This window comes from Myxine glutinosa, chromosome 9, assembly GCF_964187855.1.
Source record: "Myxine glutinosa chromosome 9, kmMyxGlut1.1, whole genome shotgun sequence".
NCBI lineage: Eukaryota > Metazoa > Chordata > Myxini > Myxiniformes > Myxinidae > Myxine > Myxine glutinosa.
This window is the reverse complement of record NC_136269.1, coordinates 136,231,529-136,247,717: the sequence shown is the minus strand read 5'-3', so window position 1 is coordinate 136,247,717 and position 16,189 is coordinate 136,231,529. Positions and strand designations below refer to the sequence as shown.

The 16,189-nt window shown below is 49.9% G+C and overlaps 1 protein-coding gene across 3 annotated transcripts in view; it reads right to left on the bottom strand.

The window, feature by feature from the left end:
• LOC137434881 (cytoplasmic dynein 1 light intermediate chain 2) overlaps nucleotides 1–16,189 on the bottom strand; it is a 61,396-nt gene that overhangs the window by 24,599 nt on the left and 20,608 nt on the right. For 2 of the 3 annotated variants that reach the window (XM_068128057.2, XM_068128056.2), the window contains exon 10: nucleotides 14,197–14,235. In XM_068128057.2, the coding sequence (XP_067984158.2) occupies nucleotides 14,197–14,235 (39 nt within the window). Of the gene's footprint in view, nucleotides 1–11,305; nucleotides 11,988–14,196; nucleotides 14,236–16,189 lie in introns of those variants that run through there. The other variant, XM_078784978.1, reaches the window with a different exon arrangement.

The following is a 16,189-nucleotide window of genomic DNA, read 5'->3' as shown; positions in this document are numbered from 1 at the left end:
TTAATTTGTTGGTTTGGGAAAATTGTTGTTGGGAATTAGGTATTCCCGTTTGTGATTGTAATCATATACAATGCTATTCTTAGTTTAGTAATAAAATACATACCTGATTGAATATTATTTGTGTGACGCATATAAATGAATATAACTTTTTGTGTTAAGGAAAAACAACAAATTGTTGAATGTGAAACTGTCGGAAGATATACATGATTATGCTGATTTCATGGTAAGATGTACCCTATCTGATTCAGTGTGTGCGGAAAGCAGATTCAGATAGGACTGAGCATAAGGATAAGACGAGATCACATTTTGGAGGGATTGCTAACGGAATTGGGAAGAAGAAAGAAAGAAAATTTGTGGCTAAAAAATGAAGTTAATCGTGGCATACACCCTCTTTCTCAAAGAATGATGAAGACATTCTCCCGTGTAACTTGGAGATGAATGCTTACCTTCACCAAGGAAATTTATGTGACCATTTGCCTGGATCACACTGCAACATATGAAAGAAAGGCGATCACTTACTCTTGTTCGAAGACTTCGAACATTCACCACATCAGAAGTTGCAGGACAACGACATTTTACCTGCAACCTCTGTGAAATGCGGGGACATATGTTATTACTTCACCAACGTCCGGGGAACCAGCATGGAGCTGCAAAAAAACGGCTGTGCCCTTGTCACAACAGCTGTGCACGATTCTGCTGGATTGCTCCTGGTAAGGACCATGAATGACCTGAACACCATGGTCCCAACATCATTGTGGATGCATCCGGCATCCCTGTTCCACATCTTGCTGGCCAATCAATGTCACACCAATACTTGCTGCCCACTCACAATAAGGGAGGAGGCAAGTCGACTACAACTGGGTGAAGGCCTTGTTCAGGAATTACTATGGTTTACAGCAAAAAGTGGCAAGAATGCTACAAGGAGAGCAGGGTCAGTCTATGACTCCGAAATGTTACCACAACAGCGAAATCCTACACGAAGTAGTGCAGGAGCTATGAAGACATTAGGAGAAAATGTTTCATACCAGGATTCAAACACAAGTGATCAGCCCTTCCTTTCAAACAAAGTCAACATTTGTGTGGAGGCAAACGTTTTTGCCAGATGGTGCAGATGCTTTATAAAACTTGAAAATGAAGTGAAATTGTTGTATCTTGGTGATGGTGAAGTGTTGTTTTGAAAATATATTTGTGATGCAAATGCAATAGATTGAACAATATGGAAGGAGTCAATGACCAACGAAATGTTTTTTTGATTCTTGCAGGATGACGGTGTATGCCCAAGGGAATTTGATTACCAAAGTTATGATTATTTACTTATACTTGTAATGATGTTTACTTGCAGTGATTGATTATTTACGTATACTTATATTGATGTTTACTTGTAGTGATTGATTGTTTACTTATATTGATGTTTAGATTAATGGTTAATATAAACAAAAACAAAAAAATGAGGGAATTGTGGAAGTACTGTACTGCATTAATGTACTGTATGGCATGGTATTAAATGTACTGTATGGCATTAATCAAAACCAATATGGAAGTAGAGATCTTGACATCATAGTGATCGTTGGAATTGGAAACCGAAGCAGATAGACGATTTCGTAAATGAATGTCAGGAATTTGCACGAACGTGGTAATCTCTTGTTCACCTGGTCACAGCCCCAGGCTAGAACACCCTCCTATTGTGAGGCAAATGCAACTCCCAGCAGGGGGGGGGCGAACCGGCTCCAGTAAGGCGATCGAGTAACGGATTAGAAGCAGCGGAGAAGGGATTACGATTTCAGCGGACAGAGGATTAACTCAAGCGTGCCGATATAAACCAGAACAGACTTTGATTCAAGAGGACTTGCTGCGAGGAGCTCTGACGAACGGGACCATGGCGGAGGAACATCAGCCGAACGAAAAGGACCATGGAAAAGAGTTAATCTCAGCCATTGAATAATGCGGTATTATTTGGTAAATGGAATCAAGTGAATAACCAGTTAATAAAGTTGTGACCTTTTGTAAAACCTGTTTCCGACCATTGGCGTCTTGAGTCTCACCCTCCACTTCCGCGACACATACTGTAACGGTTTTGAGAAGTGGGTAACGAATGAGAAGTGTAACGGTTTTTAAGAAGTGTAACGGTTTTTAAGAAGTGTAACAATTTTGGAGGAAGTGTAACGAATGTAAAAAAGTATGGTTTTGTTATGTGTAAACACCCTCGTAATGTAAATAATGGTCGCAGCCGTCCTCCTAGTTAATTCCATGAAACTTACACGCAGGTCACGATATATCTTTTTAAATAGTGTATTTCCTTATTCCATGTAGGCTAAATCTGTGTTTCCCACTAGATTGACTTTGCATTGTATCAAACAAAATAAGAGTAGGCCCTTGCAATTTCCCCAAACATCTCCGCTCTCCAAAGTTCCTTTCAAAAGGGTGCGAGTTGTGTTCAATCCCGCAAGCCGCCATTGCCCATGTGCTAATCTCGGAGAAGAAAGGCGTGTCTCCACCTCGTCATAGAGGGGAGGAGTGAGCCAGAGGGTCGCATGGCCAATCAGCACCGCGGTGAGCGAACCGGTAGGCGTGCCCTCGCAGCCGGCGGCTTGATTCCGCCCCGAGTTATAAAAGCGACTGTAAGGGACTGCTTTAGGAGATGACCTGGGAGATGAGCGAAGAGGCGGCACCAAGAGGAGCGGTGAGATGCGAAACGCTCCAAGCCAAAGAGGAGAGGTACTCGGCAAGGAAACCAGCTTTGGAGAGACGCGCTGAAAGGAGGGAGACGGCTCCACCAGAAGAAGAGGAGCAGGTGTGCCGAACCAGCGCGTGACGTCTACAGCAGCGGATACGCGACGGAGGGTTTTCCCGCCAAAAACCGCGAGGAATTGAGAGCTGCTGCCTCCGACCTTGCCTCCCTCTCAAGCAATCCACCTCAAGCCCTACCTGCCTGCAATATCCCCCGAGTAAGTGTGAACGTCGTCTGTCCTACTCGTCTTGGGATTAAGTAAATTGAGTAGAATAAGCTAACGATGCACTGTGTGACTGCTTTTTCCATCCATTGCTTGTAAATAATTTCGGTCGCTCTTCCTTTTTGCTTGTGTGTGTATAATAAATCTGTTCTTCCTCCGTACTCTGTCTTTTTCTCTTTTCCTTCTCTTTCGGTCGCTTTAGAGGTTTCCCGATTGAATATCTGTGGGGCGATCTGGTCAACGTCGGGTGGAATCGGGCTAATCGGGGAGTAACTGTTCGGACGCGGTAATACCAACCGCTCGGTAAAATAACATCTAAAACCGCGTCTGTAACAATTGGTTGTCAGGAGTTGGATTCGGACCTGGGACTAAATTTGTTAGGCCCAAATTTTGGAACACCAATTGTACTATTAGAGTAACAATTGGTGTCTGGGAGTGGGATTCGAGGCCCGAACCAAATTTTTAAAACGTGTAGAAAAAAAAAAATTTTGGTCAAAATTACGAGCCGACGAAATTTATTTTGTTTTAAAGCAAAACCCGAATTTTGAGATCGCGCCATGGACAATCAAGGCGATCGGATGTCGGTGGGAGAGATAGACAGGGTGGAATCGACCCAGGACCTCGGGGAAATGTATGTGGAGGAAAGGGAGGAGGAGAAAAATAGCAATGTGGTTGCGGAGGTTTCAGACGCACAAAATGGCGCTCTCGCGCACGTGGTTGAGGGGGCCACGGTCGCGGAACCAATGAGCGCGGCCCAAATACAAGCCTTCATGGCCCAATTCATGGTGGAAATGCAGAAAAAAAGCGACAGTATGGAACAAATAAAGGCGCTCATGGTCCAGACAAGTGAAGACCTGAGGAATGACTTGGGAAACCAGAATGGGGGTAATGAGGGACGAAGCGAGGGGTACCGGTGAGGAGTTAGACAAGAAATTTGGGAAGTTCGACAATAATTTTGAGGGGTTAGACAACGGGATAAAAGAGGTGAAAAATGGGTTAATGGGGTTAGAAGATAGGATGGAGGACAAATTGCGGGAAATAGGGGAACAATCTGCCCGGGAAATCAAACGAATGGGGAACCAGATAGAGGAGGTGCAAATCAGGTTAGAAAGTAAACTGGATGCTCAGAGGGATGAATTGGGACAGATGAGGGTGGCATCTACAAAAGAGATGGAGGAAATACAACGAGGTGTGAGTGAGGAGGTTTCGGGGCTACGCGAGGAGGTAAAGCGAGGTGAGAAGCGTATGGAGAAAGAGGTGAGGAATAATACGGCTAGGTTACAGGGGGGCATAGAGGGTCTGACGAAGGGAGTAGAACAGCTGACAGTCGGACAAAGGGAACTAGCGGACCAAGTGGAAAAGAACACTGCAATCATCGGGGGTTTAAAAGCGACACAAAAGGACATTAAAAACGAATTAATAGCAACACAAAAGGAATGTCAGATGGTACATGAGGGGTTGACGAAGAAGTTGGAGGAGGTGACAGAAGTAATGGAGACGAAGGACCGAGAGGTGAGGACGCACATAGAAACGGTTAAGGTGGCGTTAGAGGAAGAGATAGAGGGGGCGCACTGGGAGATGAAGGAGGTAAAGGAAAAATTAGAGGAGGTGGAAGAGGGGGTGAGTGAAATTAAGAAGAGACGGAGGGAAACTAAGAGGGAGATAAAGGAGGAAGTCATGGAATATGTACAAGGTCTGTGTTCAAATCATGATGAGGTGCTCACTAACCAAATAAAAAGTTTGCAGGTGGCAGAGGAGGTGCGACGACGAGGTACGGAGGTGAGTGGCAATGTATATGATGTGAGGGGAGATTCAGTCGGCTTGGGGGGTGGTGTAGACCCGGGTGTTCGTGAGGGACCAATGGTAAGATGTATGACTGGTCCGGAGTGGATGGACAGGGGAGGTGTGCAAGGAGGTGTGGCTATGGGGAGTGAGGGGGGTGCTGGTGAGCAAGGATGTGGGGGTATGGCGTGGGTAGCGGGTTGCGGAGGGGCGACCCAGGCATCGACACCAGGAGGGGTAGTGTTTGGAGGGACGGGGGACGCGCGGGAGCCCCCCGGGAATAGCGTACTGTGGGAGCCCGAACGGGTTGGTCCCGCGTTGATCCCGCAAGGAGTGACGCGCGGGGTCCGGCCTTCGGGCGCCCACAAGGTCCCACTCGCGCCGTATGACGGCAAGAGTGATTTGAGGGCGTACCTGGCGCAGTTTGAGTACGTGTGTAAAGGCAACGGTTGGAATCCGGACGAAGGTGGAGTACACCTGGTGGGGGCACTGCGCGGTGCGGCGGCGGAGGTGCTGACGGCTTTACCACCGGGTGCTCTCACCCTGCCAGCTCTCCGTGCGGCATTAATTAATCGGTTCGGCATTGAACAGCAAAGCGAGCTTGTTAAAGCCCAACTTGCGCAGCGAAAACGCAAGCCCCAGGAGACCATCGGGGAACTTGCTCACGATATTCGCCGCGCGGTCGGGATTGCACACGCGGACATGGCAGCGAGTTCCCAGGAAAGCCTGGCGCTGGATCACTTTATTCAGGCCCTTCCGGATCTGGAGCTCCGGCAACAGCTCGCCATGTGGCGCCCGCAAACCATGAGTCAGGCGGCCGACGCTGCAGCCCGTTGGGAAGCAGCGAGGCCCCTGGCCCGGGGAGGCGAGCGCCACGCAGTGGCGGTGCGTCAGATGGGGCCCGCCCCCGACAGGGGCCCTGACCTGGAGAGCATGGTCCAGAGGTTAGTGGATCGGCGCCTGGCGAGACCAGGCGGCCCCAGCGGTGGCACCCGGTAGTCCCCGACAGAGTACCCCAATTCGGACATACAGGGGGGGGGGGGAATTTGGAATACCGGAGGCAAGCACCTTACCAGGTGAGGTGCTATAATTGTGCTCGGATGGGTCACCGTGCATGGGAGTGTCGAGCTCCGCGCCGGGACGTTTCCCGCCAACCGATGCCCTCAACTCCGCCCCGTATAGATCGGCCTAGCCGACCTCAGACACCCCCCCCCCCCCCCCCCCGCCAGGGCCCGGGAAACTAGAACGTGCCGGGCATGCAGGGCGGTGTTCGGCAGTAGGGGATGGGGAGAAGCCCTCGTTGACGCGACAGGTCATTCATTGTGGCCGAATTGGGACGGGTAGTTTGACAATTCGGTGCAAAATTGCCGGCGTGGGGGTAGACGCCGTGGTGGACACAGGAGCCAGCGCCACGATCATCAGCCCCGTGGTCCTTAATTCGAGTGCAGACGGCTGGGGTAAAATCCAGCGTCTGGAAAATCATAGTTTGCAGTTGGCTACCGGGGCAACGGCTCCGATCATAGGGCGTGGTTTTGTGACCCTCAAGTTGGGATCGGTAAAGCAAGAGATAGAGGTTTGGGTGGCGGAGGTGTGCGACCCATGCTTAATAGGGTTGGATTTGTTGACTGCCAGCGGTTGTAAAATCGACTTGAGTCGGGGGATCCTGCGATGGGGAGTGGAGGAGCTACCATTGGAGGGGGTGAGCACGGCCGAGAGGGTGGAGCTGGAGGCTCCTGAGGCCGTGACGATCCCTCCAGGGGCCGAGGCCATCGTGCCGGCCCGATGGTCAGCTCGCCCGACATGGCAGGAATCCTGCGGCCTGGTCGAACCGGTGGCAGCGCTATCCATACCTGGTTTAATCGTGGGCCGTACCCTTGTAAAAACGGACGGGCCGGTGGTGGCCGTCCGAGTAATTAATATTAGCACAGAACCACGCACTATAGTGAGGGGCACGAAGGTAGCTGGCTGCACCCCAGTTAGAGAAGTCGCGTCAGTGAGGGGCGAGAACGTCCAGCCGAGCCGGCCCCAGGGGGAGCCTTCAATAAGTTCTAGGAATTGGCCCGATCCCATTTGCGAGATGGTAAATCGTAGTAGTGTAGAGTTGGGAGGTACCCAGAGGGAGGCCTTACACAAACTGGTTGGGTCCCATTTGGACCTCTTCTCCTTGTCCACCGAGGATATTGGACGTACGGGCCTGGTGAAACATCAGATCCACACCGGTGAGGCCCGGCCTATTCGTCAGGCCGCCCGACGGCTCCCTTGGAGCAAGAGGGCGGAAGCTGACGAGCAGGTTGAAAAAATGCTCGACGCAGGTGTGATCGAGCCCTCGGGAAGTCCTTGGATGTCACCTGTTGTACTGGTCAAAAAGAAGGATGGGACCACGCGGTTCTGCGTGGACTATCGCCAGCTAAACAACGTGACACTCAAGGACTCGTATCCCCTGCCAAGAATTGATGACACCCTCGATGCCGTTGCGGGCTCAAATTGGTTCTCGACTTTGGACCTCAAGAGTGGGTATTGGCAGGTGGAGATGGATAGGGCAGGGAAGGAGAAAACGGCATTTTCCACAGGTAAGGGACTGTATCAGTTTACTGTGATGCCGTTTGGTTTGTGTAACGCCCCCGCCACCTTTGAAAGATTGATGGAGCATGTACTAGGCGGCATGCCATGGCAATCATGCCTGGTGTACCTGGATGACGTCCTAGTACATGCCAAAACGTTCCCCCAGGCAGTAGCTAATTTGGACCAGGTGTTCGGGTGCCTCAGACAGGCAGGGTTGAAGCTGAACCCGAGTAAGTGCACTTTGTTTGCAAGAGAGGTGGCCTATCTAGGTCACGTGATCGGCCGCGAGGGGGTAAAAACGGACCCAGACAAAATTAAAGCGGTAGAGGAGTGGCCCGCACCACGTACCATCAAGGAGGTGCGGGGATTTCTGGGACTCTGCTCCTACTACCGGCGCTTTGTGGCGAAATTTGCGGAGTTGGCCCGTCCCCTCCACCGGCTTACGGAGAAGGGGACGCGATTTAATTGGACACGGGAGTGCCACAAGGCCTTCCAAAAATTGAAGGGGTGTCTAACATCCGCACCCCTTCTAGCTTACCCCACTAGTGACGGGGCATTTACCCTGGACACGGATGCGAGCCAGGAAGGATTGGGCGCAGTTTTGTCTCAGACACAGGAGGGCGTGGAGAGAGTGATTGGTTACTATAGTCGGGCCTTAAGTAGGCCCGAGCGAAATTATTGCGTCACTCGCAAAGAGTTATTGGCTATGCTGGCTGCCATGAACCATTTCCACCCGTACCTGTACGGGCGGAAATTTTTGGTTAGAACTGACCATTCCTCCTTGCAATGGCTCCTTCGGTTCAAGGAACCGGAGGGCCAAATTGCAAGGTGGTTGGAAAAGTTGCAGCAGTACGATTTTGATGTGGCCCATAGGGCCGGGAAGGCCCATGGTAATGCGGACGCACTCTCTCGGCGTCCTTGTCTGGGGGAAAACTGTAAATTTTGTGCGAGACACGAGGAGAGGGAACAATTGGGCGATTCTGCCCCGATTCTCGTCGTCCGGGCAACCCGGGTGAGAGGGCCAATTTTGCCACTAACCGCGGACGAGGAATTTGGAGAGTTGGCTTGGAGCACGGCCCAGCAGGAGGATCCTGTTCTGGGGCCGGTGTTCCAATGGGTCAAATTGGGGCAAAGACCAAAGGGGGAAGAGGTCACCCCCCTCGGGGCGCAAACAAAGGCGTATTGGGCTCAGTGGCAGACCCTGGAGTTGAAAGGCAACATCTTGTATCGCAAGTGGGTGGAGGTTCCCTCTGATAGAACTTCCTGGCTGGTGATAGTCCCTGACAAATTCAAGAACGTCATATTGCAACAGGTGCATGGTACCCGCTCCGGCGGCCATTTGGGCAGGACAAAGACAATATCTCAGGTCCGCCGGAGGTTCTATTGGGTGAATATGGGGCGCGACATACAGGACTGGTGTCGGAGATGCGACGCCTGTTCTGCCAAAAAGGGACCAGCACGGAGGATGAGGGCCCCCCTTCAATTACATCAGGTGGGGGCCCCCCTTGAGCAGGTGGCTATGGATATTCTAGGACCGCTGCCCCGCACCCGCCAAGGTAATAAGTATATCCTCGTTGTAATGGACTATTTCACCAAGTGGCCGGAGGCCTATGCCCTCCCCAACCAAGAAGCAGGGGTGGTAGCACAGGCCTTCGTAGAAGGATTTGTATGTCGGCACGGGATTCCACAGGAGCTGCACACCGATCAGGGTCGAAATTTTGAGAGCCAATTACTAAAAGATGTGTGCAGACTCCTGTCAATTCGGAAAACAAGAACCACGCCCTTGCGGCCACAATCTGACGGGATGGTGGAACGGTTCAACAGAACATTGATACAACAACTGGCATTGTTCACCACCACCCGTCAGGATGACTGGGACGAACATCTCCCGTACCTGTTGATGGCCTACCGAACTAGCCAGCACGGGGCCACCGCATGCAGTCCAGCGTTGCTTATGTATGGGCGGGAGTTACGGGCTCCCGCCGACTTGCTATGCGGTCCCGTGCCAGACACCACGGATACACCGCCGAGGGAGGGTTACGCACGTCACCTGGAGGAAGGCATGGAGCGGGTCCATGCCTTCGCCCGCCGCCAGCTCCATCTGGCGGGGGCCAAGATGAAGCGTAGGTACGACGACCGGAGCCAGGGGAGTCAATACGCTCCGGGGATGAAGATTTGGTTCTTTAATCCCCGGAGGCGGAAGGGCAGGTGCCCGAAACTCACCTCCCCCTGGCAAGGCCCGGGAGTCGTCCTGTCGCAAATCTGTGACATGGTCATTAAAATCAAAATGGGGCCACGGGCCCCCCCTCGGATCGTCCATGCCGACCGGATAAGACCTTATGCCGGCGAGCAGGCGCCCTCATGGATCGCCTCGGCTCTAGATGCCGAGGCAGGACCCAGTACCTCTTGCGACGGGGGCTCGTAGCGTCAGAGGACTGGGGGGGGATGATAGTGGGAACGCCCCATGTGGTGGGATGGCAACTCTGTCATCCCTCACAGGTGGGGCAAATGCGCAATAGATTATGGGGTGTATGGCAGTGAAAACTAGCCCGGGTGGGTTAGGTTATATTGTAGGGATCTAGCGAAGATGACATTAGGTGACGTTAAGGTTAGTTAGTGACTGATACCTGTAGTGGGGACGCAGGTAGATTAGTGTGGATTATAATGACGAGGGAGCGCAATAGTTTAAAGGGACGACTGGGAAGCGCAAGTTTCAGAGGGGAGTAGTTAGCTGAGATGATGCCGTGTGTGTGAAGATTGAACAGGTGAGAATTGAACAGGTGTGATTGCACAGGTGTGCAACTGAACAGGTGAATGGAGCAATGTATGAGGGAGTAGTGGTGATTGCGTGTTGTGCTGACCAAATGCTCCAGGAAGAAAGGAGGGTGCAGGTGGCACCAGGTGTGAGGGCACAGGTGTGCAACAACAGGTGTATGTGGCTGTGTGGAATAAATGGTAGTGTGGAATATCTGGAGTATAGGAATGGATGGTCGTGGAGTGAGTATGGTGGAAATTGTGGAGTGGAGTGGATGGTGCGAAGGTGTGAATGGGGGAAGAGTGGACCCCCATCACGGATACCCGGGGCGGGTAGTGTAAGTGTTAGGTAGAGGGTACAGGTAAATTGTGGTTGGATATTGGCATCTGTGGTGCGGGTGAAAGAATGGTCTTTGGATGGGTGCATTAGTGTTGTGGAAATGGCTGGGCGTGTAGCCTGTTAGTGTGTGTAGTTGGTTGGGCGCTCCACCACTGTGAGGATGTCGGCCAGGTGAGGCCGCAGCTGGGCTCTGGGAGCCGGTAGTAGATGTTGTGGATGGGGCCCGAGGATCCGGAGGACGGACCCGAGTAGCCCAGTGCCAGAGGGCACCAAGGGGTGACAGAGCCAGGAGAGGGCCTTCCCCAGTTAGTTAGGTTAGGGTGAGGAGCTAGGTAAGCTCGGGTGGCAACTGCAGTGGTGGAGGTGTGCAGGTGGGTAGACCTGCTGGGAGAGCTACACGTCGCAGCCCAGAAATTGTGCGAAGGCACCGGGAGATGAATCGGGGGAGTGAGACCCCAAATTGAGAAGCACCACAGTTTGGGCAATGGGAATTGGTTTTTAGAACCCATAGTGTAAATTGGCCAATGGATTGGCAGGGAAAGACCCCGGGTAGTGTAAAGTGTGTTAAAGTCATTTAGAGGATAGTTAGGAAGAAGGATCTCCTCGCACCATCTGCATCCACTCACCTGAGGTGACAGGTACTCCGCACCATGCCATGTTTAATTATTTTTTACTGTGCAAATGTTTGGATTGTGAGACGCATCATGACGTGGGTGTGACATTGTGCTTTGATGTTCCATCTCTGCCTCCTTATGAGGATTGATGATGAATTTGGTGATGGCAAATTTTGAAGTAGAGGGATTGTGGAGACGAATTTGGTATAGGGGAAATATGGGGAAGACGTGACAGTAGTGACGAATTGGTAATGTGTAGATCTTGTACATATGGGGTAAGGGCAAGGGTAGTGTAGGTGACAGGGGGGTGACGTACGGTAGGGACGAGCTTTCTCACTCCGCCCTCCGTACGCATTTCGCCTTGCATTGCCTTATTGACGTGTACCCTTGTGACCTTACCCCTCGCTCAATTGTCTTTCTTTTGTCTCCCACATGACCTGTGCGCCATTGGGTGCCGAGGGGAGCGTGCGTGAGGTGGCCATTGTGCGCCCGAGATTCCCAGAACCAGCATGCATTGCGTTGATGTACCACTTTATGGACCGCTGTTCTGCGGCCAAGTACCACTTGATGGACCCCAGGTTCTGGGGCAGGGCACCTCTGTTGGAGACCGGCCATAGTGGCCAGGGAATCTTGCTTGCGGACCTCGGTAAGGTGGCACCTATGCCAAACAGGTGGACCACCCTTAGTTGGCCCCTGAGGCCCTAAATAAAAACGAACACAAGTTGTGCTTTTTATTATGTCCAAATAGGCCGCATGAAGCCAGAAGACGTCGGGAAGAACATCGGCCCAGCAGAGAAAGAGAAGACCACCACCAGTTGTTTTGTTGTGTTTATTAAGAACCATGGTGACTGCGCACCGAGTGGTGCTTTTGGTGCTTTGTGGTGCTTTTGGTGCTTTTGGGTGCTTTGGTGGTGTTGGTGCTGGTGCATCGATGCAATGCGTGCTGTCTCCTCCCTCCCAACAGGAATTTCTTTTTCTTGTTCCCTAAGAAAAAAAAAAAAAACACAGGTCCTGGGTTGCGTTGTAAATAAGAAATCACGTCATTGTAAATAATGCTCCCCACCGTAAATGTATAGTTTGAGAATAATTCCGTAATTCGGTTAGCTGTGGGCTTGAGTCTGTTAGACAGGGTGCAATGCAATAGGGGGACATACTTATTTGTGTTTTAAGATTGTCACACTCAGGGTCAGGTTAATTGTAGAGGGAATTACACCTACGTCCTACGTGTCACACTAAGTTAAAGTTTAGTAGGCCCGAAGACGGGCCTGAAGAAAGGAGGGTGCAGTGTAACGGTTTTGAGAAGTGGGTAACGAATTTGAGAAGTGTAACGGTTTTTAAGAAGTGTAACGGTTTTTAAGAAGTGTAACAATTTTGGAGGAAGTGTAACGAATGTAAAAAAGTATGGTTTTGTTATGTGTAAACACCCTCGTAATGTAAATAATGGTCGCAGCCGTCCTCCTAGTTAATTCCATGAAACTTACACGCAGGTCACGATGTATCTTTTTAAATAGTGTATTTCCTTATTCCATGTAGGCTAAATCTGTGTTTCCCACTAGATTGACTTTGCATTGTATCAAACAAAATAAGAGTAGGCCCTTGCAATTTCCCCAAACATCTCCGCTCTCCAAAGTTCCTTTCAAAAGGGTGCGAGTTGTGTTCAATCCCGCAAGCCGCCATTGCCCATGTGCTAATCTCGGAGAAGAAAGGCGTGTCTCCACCTCGTCATAGAGGGGAGGAGTGAGCCAGAGGGTCGCATGGCCAATCAGCACCGCGGTGAGCGAACCGGTAGGCGTGCCCTCGCAGCCGGCGGCTTGATTCCGCCCCGAGTTATAAAAGCGACTGTAAGGGACTGCTTTAGGAGATGACCTGGGAGATGAGCGAAGAGGCGGCACCAAGAGGAGCGGTGAGATGCGAAACGCTCCAAGCCAAAGAGGAGAGGTACTCGGCAAGGAAACCAGCTTTGGAGAGACGCGCTGAAAGGAGGGAGACGGCTCCACCAGAAGAAGAGGAGCAGGTGTGCCGAACCAGCGCGTGACGTCTACAGCAGCGGATACGCGACGGAGGGTTTTCCCGCCAAAAACCGCGAGGAATTGAGAGCTGCTGCCTCCGACCTTGCCTCCCTCTCAAGCAATCCACCTCAAGCCCTACCTGCCTGCAATATCCCCCGAGTAAGTGTGAACGTCGGCTGTCCTACTCGTTGTCTTGGGATTAAGTAAATTGAGTAGAATAAGCTAACGATGCACTGTGTGACTGCTTTTTCCATCCATTGCTTGTAAATAATTTTGGTCGCTCTTCCTTTTTGCTTGTGTGTGTATAATAAATCTGTTCTTCCTCCGTACTCTGTCTTTTTCTCTTTTCCTTCTCTTTCGGTCGCTTTAGAGGTTTCCCGATTGAATATCTGTGGGGCGATCTGGTCAACGTCGGGTGGAATCGGGCTAATCGGGGAGTAACTGTTCGGACGCGGTAATACCAACCGCTCGGTAAAATAACATCTAAAACCGCGTCTGTAACAATACCATTAGAATAGAGCAGTTTGCAACAAAATAAATTATTGGGTGCAAATTTTTGATGAAGACCCTTTGTGGACCCTTATATCCTTGTATGCAAATGCTGGTGATTTCCATTTTTGGTGGATGAGTTGAGTAGTTGACAAGAACAAGAGATTGGATTTTGGTTAAGGTTTGGATGCAGATCGGGCCTTGTCAGTATGATACAAAACGCCATAAAATAATAATGGCAAAAAATAATTATCAGCCTCAGGTGGAAATATTTCCGGAAAGGGATTTTAAGGGTCTGCCACTTCCAAATACCGGAAATGTGCAACTCAAGAAATGGGTTTTGCTGGATGTCAAGGTAATGTAACATGATTAAGAGCATCAAACCTTTTGGCCCCGAGTTTATGATTAAACTCTGACCAGCTCTCAATCTATGATGTTTTCTACCGCCCGTTAACCCTCACTGCACCAACTCCTCTCGTCTGCAGGCTTCCCTCTCCCTAATTTCTTAATCATTCATTCATCCAACTGCTCAACATCTGCCTGTTCCCCACACAATGCTCTAAATGGACAACCTTCTCTCCTCTGTCCACTCTTCCATGACCATACTATTTATTCTTTTTATTTATTTATAAAAATTAGCGGATTTTTCAGAAAGTCAAGTACAAGTCCGAGCGATGTTCAAAGGTGGAACTTACCCCAAGATGAGCTGCAGAAGGCTGCTTGGAAATCACCATCTGTAAAGGAAAAAGAGCAGACAAAGTGAATTTATTAATAATTTATCCAAATGTGCTACATTGTGGGATTTCAATTCTTTGCCCACTGTGTGCCAAGCTAAAATTGTAACGCACATGGGCAAAGGAACACGTTTCATTTCATTGTTGCTCCACCATGGACTACTCGGGCATGAAAGTGCTTGTGTTTGAAAACATATTAACAATTAAAGAAAGGGAACTCAAAAGGCACTCGGTAGAGCACATATCTCCACCACGCTGAACAGTTTACATTTTGTATCACACTGACAAGGCCCGATCGGCATCCAAACCTTAACCAAAATATAATTGCTTGTTTTTGTCAACTACTCAACTCATCCACCAAGTTTTGTCATAATTCGTTTTGCCATAAACTTTTTATTCAAACTGGGAAAACATAAGAGAAATGATCTGCTTATCATAATTATTCTTCTTCAAACTCAAAAAGCATTACAGAGAAACTCAGCCATGTTAATTATTGTTCTTCCAGAGAAACTGCAAAATACCTGCCCAGGTATTCTTGAAACTCATGAGAAACTATTTATTAAAACTCCTAGAAAACATTACAGAGAAACAATCTGCTTATGTCTTCTTCTTTAAACTTGCCCCCCACGTGCCTGTGTTGGTGTGACATGTGGTACCTTGGGTGGTGCCTCGCCTGCTAAAAATGTTGCTATTTTATTTCCCCCCTTTTTCGTCCCCAGTCGCACCGCGGAGCGAAAGGGGGACTATGGTTTTCCCCTCCGTCCGTTTGTCCGTCTGTCCGTCCGTGCGTGCGTGTGGGCGTGTGGGCATGCGTAAGCGAAGGACCGCATTCGAATTTGGTGTGTGGGTGCAACCCACGTCAAAATCCAAGATGGCCGCCACCATGTATGTCTGATGCTATGTATGTCTGAACCTTGTGAGCTGAATATCTTGAAAAATAAGCGAAGTACCAACTTCTAATCTGGTGTGTGGGTGTATCTAGGCAAAAGGAAGAACGCTATTGAAAATTGGGTCACCACGTCTTCACCGACGGGGGACCTAGGCGTAACGCTTGTTGTGTCATCTGCTTTCATTATACGACCAATCACTTCCACATAAATACATACACAAAAATTAACGTTAACCAACCTCGTGATGGATGTCCACCATGTTGGTTTGAGATTTGAAAAGGATCAACTGACATTTTGTGCACCATGTGCCTTGATATATTTTTGATTATTTTTTTGAAGATAAACCTTTGGCATTGCAGTTTTGATGTATTTTTTCGTGTATGTATAGATTACCACAACAACTTAACGAGAAGGATCGCCGTGAAGGCTTCTGCTGCTGAGCCGGGGTACTCCGTGGGGAAATCTCCAAGTTATAATCTCCAAGCAATGAAAGCAAATTTATTTGAAGGGGGGAGGGGGAGGGATTTAAATTTATTTTAAATGGTGAGTTGGGTAATGCTTGTTTGGGTTTATTTAAGAAGCGAGTTAAGGCGATGCTGGTTTAGGTTTATATAAAATGGTGAGTTGAGGGAATGCCAGTGGGTAAAGGGGTCTTAAGGGTCTAAAGGGTATTCAGGGTCTTGAAGGTCTTCATGGTGTGAGGGTCTTGAAGGTCTTAGGGATCTTTTCGATACATTATAGGGATTATTTATTAGACTAGTGGGGCACCAGTGGGACACCCAAGGGCAGTTAGATGGTGCACGAAGAGTTTTACAAAGTGGGTAAAAACCTCACTCTTCTCCTCTCCTCAACCCCCCCACCTCCCACCCCTCACCCATCTCCTCTCCACCCCTCACCCATCTCCTCTCCACCCCTCACCCATCTCCTCTCCACCCCTCACCCATCTCCTCTCCACCCCTCACCCATCTCCTCTCCACCCCTCACCCATCTCCTCTCCACCCCTCACCCATCTCCTCTCCACCCCTCACCCATCTCCTCTCCACCCCTCACCCATCTCCTCTCCA